Source organism: Marmota monax, unplaced genomic scaffold (genome assembly GCF_021218885.2).
Source record: "Marmota monax isolate L192 unplaced genomic scaffold, Marmota_monax_Labrador192_F-V1.1 WCK01_AAM20220418_F8-fsc00003, whole genome shotgun sequence".
Lineage (NCBI taxonomy): Eukaryota > Metazoa > Chordata > Mammalia > Rodentia > Sciuridae > Marmota > Marmota monax.
The window spans coordinates 759,894-772,626 of record NW_026694084.1 but is presented as its reverse complement, the minus strand read 5'-3'; the positions used below and the strand labels follow the sequence as shown (position 1 = coordinate 772,626).

General features: G+C 34.5%; 1 protein-coding gene across 1 annotated transcript in view; it reads left to right on the top strand.

Moving 5' to 3' along the window:
* The window catches only part of Pip4p2 (phosphatidylinositol-4,5-bisphosphate 4-phosphatase 2), a 61,985-nt gene that overhangs the window by 27,315 nt on the left and 21,937 nt on the right, over nucleotides 1–12,733 (top strand). The window contains exons 2-4 of the mRNA XM_046465006.2: nucleotides 1,492–1,640; nucleotides 5,782–5,888; nucleotides 6,987–7,110. Coding sequence (XP_046320962.1) covers nucleotides 1,492–1,640; nucleotides 5,782–5,888; nucleotides 6,987–7,110 — 380 coding nt within the window. The remainder of the gene's footprint in view (nucleotides 1–1,491; nucleotides 1,641–5,781; nucleotides 5,889–6,986; nucleotides 7,111–12,733) is intronic.

Here is a 12,733-nt window from a genome sequence, read left to right as displayed (position 1 = left end):
ATTTGAATGAATAACACTTGTTGCTAATCCTTTGCAGTCTGAAAAACAATGTGTGTGATGAACCCCAAGAATACCTCATGATAATATGTAGATTTTAAATGTTGTGCTATTCTTTGATGCCGTTTAAACTATTACAGAATTCAGAATCTAATACAGTGGATACAAAAACCACTATTCACAAATAGCTTTTTTCATAATTAGCTATTGTGCTTGTATTTTGTAGTGTTACAAACTCTTCTTGAGATATCAGTTCTTTTTAGAGGTGCTTCAATCATGTGTAAGGGTGTGACCCTTTCTAAATGTCCTGAGATAATATCTTACATCAAAAGGGCTTTCTCTACCTATAACTGAGATGTCTACATAGAGAGATTAGACAGTGTCCTTTAGAAATCACATGTTAGAGTAGTATATCAGGGTTCTTTTTCTCTGGTTTTCTAACAATAGATGCTTCAGATGAACACTTGATTCTGAATCCAGGCTGCACACTTGATTCTGAAACCAGGTCACACCTTTACCCACTCTATCACACTTAAATCTCCCAACAAAACAAACAATGACAAACTTAGTATATGTGCATCTTTGAGTTATGGGAATTTCCAAACATTTGCAAAAGTAATATGAACGAAACGACCTTCTGTGTTATTATATTCATAAATTATCAGCTTTTGCTACTCTTGTTTCATCAGTTCCGCATTTTTTTCATTGTGATTATTCTGCTGGAATATTTAATACCAATATCATATTTTTTATCCATAAATACTTAAGTGCATTTCTTAGATCTGTAATGGTAGAGAGAAATTTGAAGCGAAAATTGTTAAATTTACTTTATTTCTGTCTTGTGTCTGAAATTAGTATAGTTCATTTTTTTTTTCTTTTTGTGGTGCTGGGGATTGAACCCAGGGCCTTGTGTATGTGAGGTAAGCACTTTATCAACTGAGCTATATCTCCAGCCTGAATAGTTCCATTTTTGTTCCCCACTGATTGGTTTAGTTTTCCTAGATTTATTTTTGTCTCTCCTTGTCTGCCTCCAAATTCTCATTTTATTTTTGTCATGACCATTCTGGGCCCAGAACAGAGAAAAAAGCATGGTAGTACACAATTTATATACATGTATAAGTGATTTTAAAACTTCACTTTTGGTGACCACTTTTATTTCTTGGTAGTCAGATCAATAGTGAAATTTTTAGTTTAGGCCTAAAGCTCTCCTTTATGAATTTACCCAAGGAATGGAGTGGAGATTTGAGTGTATGTTAGTAAAAGGAAGTTGGGTCATTGGGGAGAACCTAAGCAAACAAGATTGAGATTTTATCAGCATTAAGTATTATTCTACTTGACAACATAGTTCATGTGTGTTTATGCCCTGAAAGTAGGGCAAATTGAGCAGTTTTAAAACAAAATGGTGGAAAGTTTTGATAGTTTCTACTTTTATTGCTTATACATCAAACTAGCCATTTCTCAGCAACTCTGATTCAGCAATTCATTTCTTTTCAGCGGAACTTCCACCTCCATACACCGCTATTGCCAGCCCGGATGCCAGTGGTATTCCTGTAATCAACTGCCGCGTGTGCCAATCGCTAATCAATTTGGATGGCAAACTTCACCAGCATGTGGTTAAGTGTACGGTTTGCAATGAAGCTACGGTAAGTGGGAATTTCCATTAACAAAAGCATAAATTATTACCTAAAGGGAGTTCTTTGATAATGTTACTTAAGAGTGGATGGGTACAAATAGAGTGATCTTTTTTGTCTTTTTCTGTCTTTTGTCATATAAGGATGCCTCCTTATTTGAGCTAACCCTGTTAAATCATATTTTTGGTGAATTTACTTTCTAAAACAAGACTGGCAGGTATTTATGATTATCTTAAGTATCTGTTTACATCACAACTAAATCCCTTCTGGCTTTCACAAAAATTGAAAATATACTGGACTTTAAGGCAAACGTGGACTTTGTCCCTATTAAGTAGAAAAATTTTTAACTTATTTTATGTCTGCAGGATGTCAGTATTATTTTCTCTGAGCTTTTATAATTATGTTATTATTATTAAAAATCTGTGTCAAAGTGTTTACAAATACCTTGACATTTTATTCCATTTGCTAGATATTAAGTCAGTGAAATGTTAAAAAATTTGAAGGATACTTTTTAAAACTGAACTTTGGGAAGAACAAATACATTTTAAGCAAACATTTTACAATTTCACATCATAAACTGGTAAATCATATATTGCCTTAGATGAAATGTGTTTCTACTTTCATCATTAGGTTTTGTTTTAAATATTCTGGTCTTTCTCAAAATCTGCAAAATTCAATAGTTTAATTTTTGGTGTTTGCACTTTTTTCCTCTTTAGAAAAGTCTAAAAAAGTCAGCTAGTGATTATTGTGTCTCAAAAACTACAAATCATGGATACTGGCCTTCATATGTTTGATAGAAAGTCCTAAAATAAAACCTGAAGTCATAAAGCAATATATTTCATTGTCAATAGTTTTTTCCCCATAAATGATGTCATTTGGAGAAAAATTTTATTGTGTAAATTGGTGATACCTACAAAACTAGCGGTTTTCTTCATAAGTTGAACGCTGAGTAGTGAATTGAATTAGCATTAACTTCTTTAGTGTTCTTTGCAGAGTTGGCAAGAGAGTAAGAGTTGTGAGTGGAATAAGAAAAGTAAGAGTTGGGAGTCTCGTGAGTCATAAAAGCAATTAAAATAACAGTGCCTTCAATGGTTCCTTGGATTCGATGTTAGTGTTAATATCACCCATATCAATTCTTGTTCTTTAATGAATAGACAAAGGGAGTTATAAAGTTTTATAACTCATGGAGATGAACGGAACAGCCTTGGTCATTTGTGTAGGAATCTCAGATTTAGCAAACAGGATCAATCTGGCTACTTAGAAGTGAAGTTCAACAGGATCAGTGGGGTTTGGCTGTAAGAAAACTACCTCTGAATGTAAGGGAAATTTTGCTGAAATTGTTACATGATTATTGCCTCCTGTGGAGTAAAGTACAATTGTGAAGATTCCAGGGAGAGTGAATAGTATTTAATCAGATTGCCTTGTTTGGTACCAGTAACATTACAGAAGAGGAAAAAGAAAAAAAAAAAAAGACCTTGAGCAGTATCTTAGTATAAACTTGCTAATATTTAAAATGTGACTTGATCTTAAATTTTAAATGAAGAAGTATTAGGAGATTAGGAGCTTCTTTGGAGATGTTCTAGGTTGAAAACACAAATATAATGGGCTATGGTCCAATGGTCCCTTATATATATTATTCTCTGTGCCCCATTGAGTTTCACTGTGATTCATTCTCCTCATGTCACCTAAAACGGGGTATCAGTATATCTGTCCTCTTTAATGGCAGCCACTCTGATAGAAACCTGATACACCTATGCCAATTAAAAAACAGAAAAGAAAAAAAGAGAGAAAGAAATCTAAGGTTAATAATAGATGTCCGTTTTCAACAGACTGAATTGGGAAGTAATGAGCACATGTGTGTGTTATGTGTGTGCACACATGTGCTAGCAATACTTGGAGAAATACAGAATTAAAGGTTAAGGGAGAAATGATTTCTAGTACAAGTTAATGGAAAATCTGAGATGTCCCGGAGAAAAAGTGGCACTAGATGACTGTGTAACTGATGGAGAGACTGAGATTCAGAGGCTGAGGCCTGAGGTTTGAGTCCTTGCTCTGTCATTTAGTAACTCTATTTCTTTGGAGACGTTACTTCTCTAAACTATGGTTTCTCATTATTAATAGCAATTCCTGCATTATAGGCTTGCTGTTGGGATGCAGGGGTTAAAAGCCTAACACAGTGCCTGGTACCTGTAAATCTATTTTGCTAAGTAAGAATCTTTAAACTTGTACATAAGGACATGTTTTTTTGTTTTTTCTTCTTCACTGAAGACTGAACATGACATGGCATAGGCTAGCACTGAGCACTAGTGCTTGAAATCTTCTAGTTCAGTTACTTGGTGTCATGAGTGAAGGAATTGAAGTCTAGAAGTGAGATAGGAAGAAGATATTTTTTAAAAATCCTGTCCTTTGTCAAGCAGTTTCTTAATGGCAAATTTTGGATATACACAAATTAATTCTTCTATTCTATTTTTTCTCAATACTTCAGAAATTATAGGTATACATTCTGGATGTTTGTGAATTTGAGATATTTGGAGTTAGTTATCTACATCTACACTTTAGTAAATCATAGGTGGCTTATTAACTTTCATATATTTTTATCAAGGTTATTTACTTTAAAATTTTTACATCTTTTTAAAAAATATTACACATAAAAAGTTTAAATAGTTAAAAATGATAGTATGTATTATTTTTGTAATAATACTGAATATAACCTCAACTTCCAATGGGATTTTGTATTAGTTAGCCCTTTGTAAATTGAACATATGGTCAATTGAAAATGTATTAATATACCTACCCTACCAAACATCCCAGGTCAGCTGCACAGTCCACTGTACAATGTAGATTGTTTCTCTTTGAGATTGCCTGACTGATTGGGAGCTGCAGCTCATTGCCTCTTCCCAGCATCTTGAAATATCATGCTACATATCTCTAGCCCAGAAAAAGATCAAAATTCAAATCTCTAAATATGATTTCTACCCAATGCACATCACTGTCACACCACTGAAAAATTATTAAGTAGAACTCTTGAAATTCAGGAGCCATCTGTAGGTAGATGATAAATTCCCGTGTGTCTCTTAATTACAAACTCCCCAAATATTAGCATTATATTACATTAGCTTTTCCTAAGTATTTTTTTCTAGTCTAGATTTTCTAAAACCAAGGGAATTAATTTAAATAATCACAGAAAAATAATCAAATGTAAGAAATTAATATAGATACAATATATTATCTAATCTTTTGACCTAATTCATGTTTTCCTGATTGTCTTGTTAGTCCTCTATGGAGGAAAAAAAAATATTCTACTCCAGGAATCAAACCAGAATCGCTTGTTGTATTAGGTTGTCATATCTCTTTACTGTCCTTTTATCTGAAACTTGTTCTTTCTTCATCTTTTATTTTTCTAACATTACAGGCAAGATATTTTGTAGAATGTCTCTCAGTTTTGGGTTTGTCTGATGTTTCCACATGATTAGCTTCAGGTCATACTTTTTTGGCAGGAATGTTACAGGAGTGATGTTCTGTTCCGTTCATAGATTATTTAGTTCAACAAGCTTAAGTTATTGCAAGTGATATTTCCTTTGATGTTATTTATTCTCATTTTTAAGTTTACTCCAAAGTTTTTTTTTAAATGCTAGTATTAAGAGCAATTACAAGATTTTTTAAAAAGTTATGTCATAAAATTAATCATTTATATTCTATTGAATGAAGTTTGAGAAAAGTTCAAATGTGTTCTGAACTCCACTTTTCCCATTGTTCTTACTGAGCTTGCTTTTCCTGGACAGGGGCAGGAATCTTCTATGAATACTTGCACCTGGCCAGAGAGAGAAAGAGAGATAACCTTGTCTTGTGAAATTTAAAGGGAAAACAACTCTTGGTGTGTGATAAATATTCCTCGTATATTAAAAAGTCAGTACAAACTCATTTTGAAATATTCCCTTAAAAATTAATCTCTACCAGCTCCCAAAATATCATAGAGTGCTTGCCAACATGTGTGCTATTTGAACCACTTGCAGTGCACCTTTTATTAGGTACTTTGGTAGCACTTTGGGGAGCTTTAGTTTTAAAGGAATCATTTCCTTATTAAACACAAACAAGCTTTGACAATCTGTATCTTGGTTAATTTGCTGTGTTTGCATTTTCTTCCCTTATGTAGCCAATCAAAAACCCCCCGACAGGGAAGAAATATGTTAGATGCCCTTGTAATTGTCTCCTCATTTGTAAGGACACATCTCGGCGAATAGGATGTCCGAGACCCAACTGGTAAGAGATAAAGATTCATTCATTTGTTCATTCAACAACTATTTATTAAAGGCTCATTATATGCCAGGCTTTGTTCTAGACAGTATTTGCCCTTAAGCTGATTATAGCATCTAGATTAGTACTTTGTTGTTGTTGTTTGCTTTTTGTTAATGAAATGACATGCTTAGAACTTCATGGTCATAGGTATTTGTAGGATATAATATTTTTGAGTGAGCAATGAATGATTTCTTTGTATGCAAGTATTTAATGCACTATAACAAACCAATGGCTCATTGAACCTATTTAAAAAGAACCAGTTGGTTTACCTTTGATGTGGTCAATTTTAACCCAGAAATGTATTGGTTGTTATTATATATATCTCATTGTATGCTACATTACTTTCTGATGAGCACAATATATATAATAAATTCTGGAATTATTTGCTTTTGCCAAATGCCATTATGGATATGCTTAGATACAGATATAGATATAGACATAGGTACACACACACACACACATGCACACACATACTCACACAGAGACTTTAACCTGTTTTTTCTGTGATTTCTGATTCTTTGATCATTGCATGAATCATTACAGGCCCATCTGATGACAGTCTGAAAAATAGAAAGGAAAAGTGGCTCTCATTTTGCTTTCTTTTCATCTCTGATTAAACAGGCATCAAAGAATACTGGATTGCTCAGGGAAGTTTAGTTGTAACTTAGCACTTCGATACTTTTACGACATACAAATTTTTGTTGATGTAGAATATAACTTACTCAGTTTTCTACAAAACTTAATTTGTCTTCTAGAATAAGAACTGTACTCTGATTTAAACATAAAATCTTGGAAATGGCAGTTAAATTGTTCCCAAGATCATTGATTTGAATCTGTGCAATAACATGGTTTCTATTCCAAGCATGAAAAGACTTTTTTTTTTTTTTACTTTTGTGACTATTGCTACTTTCTGTGATTTTGGCTCTAAAACTGGACATTAATTTACAAAAGAAGTATATTTTCACTGATAATATTCCATATTTTTGGCTGTATATTGTAGGTTGAACCCTTAGCCCATTTATAGGATAGTGAAATACTTACTTACCTTTTTTTATTCCACAGTAGACGCATAATTAATCTTGGCCCAGTAATGCTTATTTCTGAAGAGCAGCCAGCTCAGCCTGCATTGCCAATCCAGCCGGAAGGAACAAGGGTGGTGTGTGGACATTGTGGAAACACATTCCTGGTAAGTAATCGGACATTTGTCAGAGGGCATCAATCTGTAAATAGCGGGTCATGATCTTATAGATTTTACAACTGCTCATAGACTTAGAGTTTGTTTGCCCATGAGCAAATTGATCAAAATAAAAAAGAGCCTTATTTAGAAAGATGATCAAAGGCACAGCTAGGATATACAGCATCTTTTGTGAATTAGACAAAAGATCCATGCTCTGATTGGTCTAATCGCAAAAGAAGAGGGGCTTCTCTGGATAAGTCAATAAGAAAAACAGTGCCCTCTCCAGGTTTAACGCTATGGTATCTTTTTGTTTTGTTTTGTTTTTTAAATCTGTGATTATTTTGACATGGTGAGCAAAAGAATCTTAGCTCTCCTCCCACCTACTTGGCAGAACACAGAGTGCACAATCTCATGCAGTAGCTCTGCTTCATGGCTTCTAGATTCAAGAACAGTTCTTATAATTTATCAGATTTTAAAAATTAACTTTGGTACCCATATAGGATTTCTATAAGATAGTAATCTTGCTGCAATTTTACAAGTGATAAATTGACATCTCAGGAAAATTAAGCAATTAGCACTACAGATTTTGGTCAAGTTTTGCTAGCTTGACAAAAAGATAAAAATGGATAATTATCTCATTGTAAATTACAGATATGAATTCTGCTAATGATTTTTTGGATAAAAAATAAGAAAATATAAGTAATTTCATATGAGCCATAGTTATTGAAATTTATTGTTTTACTACTTCTAATTTCAAGTTTGATGTTAAAAAAGTTAACTTCATAGTGACCTACCTAATCAGGAAGAAAAAGAACAGGTTTTCTTTTGTTGTCCAATCTTTATTGGAGACAAAATAGAACCTCAGTATTAAAGGTCCCTTCCAGGGTATAAACAAGATGGCAGCAAAATACAACAGACACTAATGTGGCAGTATGTATAAATGTGGATGTGTAACCAATGTGAATCTGCCATCTGTATACGTGGTAAGAATGGGAGTTCATAACCACTTGAATCAAATGTATGAAATATGATATGTCAAGAACATTGTAATGTTTTGAACAACCAATAAAAAAATATATTAAAAAAAGACCTGTTGTCATTAAGGAACAAGTGAGTTGAGAAAAGAGTGGGTGATTTGGTTTTTTTCCCTTCTTCAAATTTTTGCTTTTATTAAGGTAATTCATATGCACAATTCTAAATGTCACATCGGACTGCAGCCTCCTAATCTGGCTGACCTCTAGTTTTCATCCCCCAGGTACTTTCAACTCTTCCAGCTGTTCTGCTAATATTTCCATGTGTTTGCATTGTTTGAGCATCCTTTTTCTTTTTGATTAAGCAATTTTAGACATTATGTAAACAGGTAAAGTTGTAGAATTTAGCCCTCATACCACCCTCCCTTTCTTCTTCCTTTACCTGTTTCCATATTCCCAGTCAAGTTATAATATTACTTAGTGTTTGCTTTTTTATGATTAGGTAAATTACATTCACAGCCTAGTCAAGTAATATGGTACATTTTTCTCATATGGCTCTATAAACATTTTCTTGGATTTATAGATAACTGTAACCTGTAATGAAACCTGTAAAGAAGCAAACAAAAGTGTGCACACATACACAAACACACACACACACACACACACACACACACACACTGCAGAAGAGAAGTGGCTGCTCCTCCCAGCAGCTGCGTTTATTTTTCTCAAAAGTTATGTAGCTCATCGATACCATAACTACATTCTATAACTACATTCTAACTAGTATTCCTTTAACCCTGAGTGCTAGCTAACTGAGATGATGTCCAGGTTAATACAAATACAGAGCCTTTTTCTCCAAGGACGTCACCATAGAAACTAGAGTGCACCTGCATAGTTACCTTAATAGTTTCAATGGGAAACTGCTGGGTATTCCAAGTGTGGGAAACAGGGCACCAGTAACACCCCCCCAACCCCTCATCCCCCAGAGTTTGCTCACCAGGGGAATGCTTCCCTGTACATTTCCACTGTCAGAATACCTACAGCAACCTCCCCTTTGGATTTGTTTAATTTTTCATATATAAATCATTAGTTCTTCCCAAATTCTTTTATTAAACTATAAACTTCCCATTAACATAGGCCAATGGGTCAGGCAATCTTTTATTTAGGCTTCCTGCTACTAAGCTGTCATTCTTTACCATCATCCTGAAAATTCCTCTTTCTCCTTTCTGGTTTAGATCCCACACTGTCCTGATTGTTCTTGGCTTATTCCTTCATTGTGGTGGAGCACAGTCTCTCTTTACTTTCTGAGAAAAGAAGGAGAAGAGAAATGAATTTTAACCCTTTTATTTCTTAGATGGTTTTTGATCTGATGTCACAATCCCTTTGTGGTTCTTCCAGATGTAGAATTCAAGGTTGTCAATTTCTCCTCTTGGAAAGTTGAAGGTTTTATGCCACTGTTCAAGAGAAAATTGGCTGTATTATGACTCCTGATACTTTCTATATGACCTATTTCTTTCTGGTTTTTTTTCTCTTATTTTCTGTTCTCTTCTTTCATTTTCTTCACTGTCCCAAAATTCCATGAGGATGTACTTTAGTGAGAGTCCTTGGGCTCCTCAGTAGGCCTTTTATAGCCCACTCCATTTTATTTGTTCCCTTTCTAGAACTCCTTAGATAATTTACTAGGAAAATTCTTTAACATTATTTAAAATTCTTCAGTTTTTCTAAACTTAAGAAAAGCTTTTAATTTTAGATGATCTAACTTAATTTTTAATTTTGAAAAGCCTTGTTCTCTGATCCCTTTCTGTTTTTCTCCTTTTTTTTGTAGAATTCTCTTCTTTATGGCATTTTTTTTAGAAAACATTAATTGTATTTTTCTGAGGCATTATTTTTGCATATTCTTGTCTCTGTTTTCATTTTTTCTATTTGTTTTCCTTTTATGATAGAAGTCTTATTCATATTTCACTTATATTTAAGAGTAAGTCACTGATTGGAATCTATTTCTGAAATACTGAGACATCAAAAAGAACTGTCCCATGTATTAAAATAAAATAATAGCATGTGCTGTGTTTTCAACAGCATTTTTCTATTTAGCCTTTATTTATTTATTTATTTATTTATTTATTTATTTGGCATCAGGGATTGAACTCGGGGGGGGGGGGCCTCAACCACTAAGCCACATCCTCAGCCCTATTTTGTATTTTATTTAGCCTATAATCTTTTAATACATCAATATTATAAAGCTAAAGTTAAATTGACAAGGACTTTGCACTGTTCATACAATTTATTGCACAGTCTGGCTGGAACGAAGAGTACAGTTTAGGTTTTTTTTTTTTTTTTTTTTTTGGAGTGGGGGTGAATTTCTCTGGGGAAGGATCCTCTAATATATTGTGATAGATAGTCCAGGGGACAGCATTCTAGGAGCCAAGAGAAGTAACAGGGGGTGGGGTTATCATGGTTTGAACTCAGGGACACTCAACCACTGAGCCACTTCCCCAGCTCTATTTTGTATTTTATTTATTTATTTATTTATTTATTTATTTATTTTTTGAATTCTAAATATTTTATTGTTTAAAAGGTTCTCCTTTAGATTACTTTATTTTTTTTTTAAATTTTTTATTGTTGGCTGTTCAAAACATTACATAGTTCTTGATATATCATATTTCACAATTTGATTCAAGTGGGTTATGAGCTCCCATTTTTACCCCCTATACAGATTGCAGAATCACATCAGTTACACATCCATTGATTTACATATTGCCATACTAGTGTCTGTTGTATTCTGCTACCTTTCCTATCCTCTACTATTCCCCCTCCCCTCCCCTCCCCTCCCCTCCCCTCTTCTCTCTCTGCCCCCTCTACTGACATTCGTTTGTCCCCCTTATATTATTTTTCCCCTTCCCCTCACTTCCTCTTGTATGTACTTTTGTATAACCCTGAGGGTGTCCTTCCATTTCCATGCACTTTCCCTTCTCTCTCCCTTTCCCTCCCACCTCTCATCCCTGTTTAATGTTAATCTTCTTCTCATGCTCTTCGTCCCTACTCTGTTCTTAGTTACTCTCCTTATATCAAAGAAGACATTTGGCATTTGTTTTTTAGGGATTGGCTAGCTTCACTTAGCATAATCTGCTCTAATGCCATCCATTTCCCTGTAAATTCTATGATTTTGTCATTTTTTAATGCAGAGTAATACTCCATTGTGTATAAATGCCACATTTTTTTTTATCCATTCATCCATTGAAGGGCATCTAGGTTGGTTCCACAGTCTAGCTATTGTGAATTGTGCTGCTATGAACATCGATGTAGCAGTGTCCCTGTAGCATGCTCTTTTTAGGTCTTTAGGGAATAGACCGAGAAGGGGAATAGCTGGGTCAAATGGTGGCTCCATTCCCAGCTTTCCAAGAAATCTCCATACTGCTTTCCAAATTGGCTGCACCAATTTGCAGTCCCACCAGCAATGTACAAGTGTACCCTTTTCCCCACATCCTCGCCAGCACTTGTTGTTGTTTGACTTCATAATGGCTGCCAATCTAACTGGAGTGAGATGGTATCTTAGGGTGGTTTTGATTTGCATTTCTCTGACTGCTAGAGATGGTGAGCATTTTTTCATGTACTTGTTGATTGATTGTATGTCCTCCTCTGAGAAGTGTCTGTTCAGGTCCTTGGCCCATTTGTTGATTGGGTTGTTTGTTCTCTTATTGTCTAATTTTTTGAGTTCTTTGTATACTCTGGATATTAGGGCTCTATCTGAAGTGTGAGGAGTAAAGATTTGTTCCCAGGATGTAGGCTCTCTATTTACCTCTCTTATTGTATCTTTTGCTGAGAAAAAACTTTTTAGTTTGAGTAAGTCCCATTTGTTGATTCTAGTTATTAACTTTTGTGCTATGGGTGTCCTATTGAGGAATTTGGAGCCCGACCCCACAGTATGTAGATCGTAGCCAACTTTTTCTTCTATCAGACGGCGTGTCTCTGATTTGATATCAAGCTCCTTGATCCATTTTGAATTAACTTTTGTGCATGGCGAGAGAAAGGGATTCAGTTTCATTTTGTTGCATATGGATTTCCAGTTTTCCCAGCACCATTTGTTGAAGATGCTATCCTTCCTCCATTGCATGCTTTTAGCCCCTTTATCAAATATAAGAAAGTTGTACTTTTGTGGATTGGTTTCTGTGTCCTCTATTCTGTACCATTGGTCCACCCGCCTGTTTTGGTACCAGTACCATGCTGTTTTTGTTACTATTGCTCTGTAGTATAGTTTGAAGTCTGGTATCGCTATACCGCCTGATTCACACTTCCTGCTTAGCATTGTTTTTTGCTATTCTGGGTCTTTTATTTTTCCATATGAATTTCATGATTGCTTTCTCTATTTCTACAAGAAATGCCGTTGGGATTTTGATTGGCATTGCATTAAACCTATAGAGAACTGTTGGTAATATCGCCATTTTGATGATGTTAGTTCTGCCTATCCATGAACAGGGTATATTTTTCCATCTTCTAAGATCTTCTTCTATTTCTCTCTTTAGGGTTCTGTAGTTTTCATTGTATAAGTCTTTCACCTCTTTTGTTAGGTTGATTCCCAAGTATTTTATTTTTTTTGAAGATATTGTAAATGGAGTGGTTGTCCTCATTTCCATTTCAGAGGATTTGTCGCTGATATACAGGAA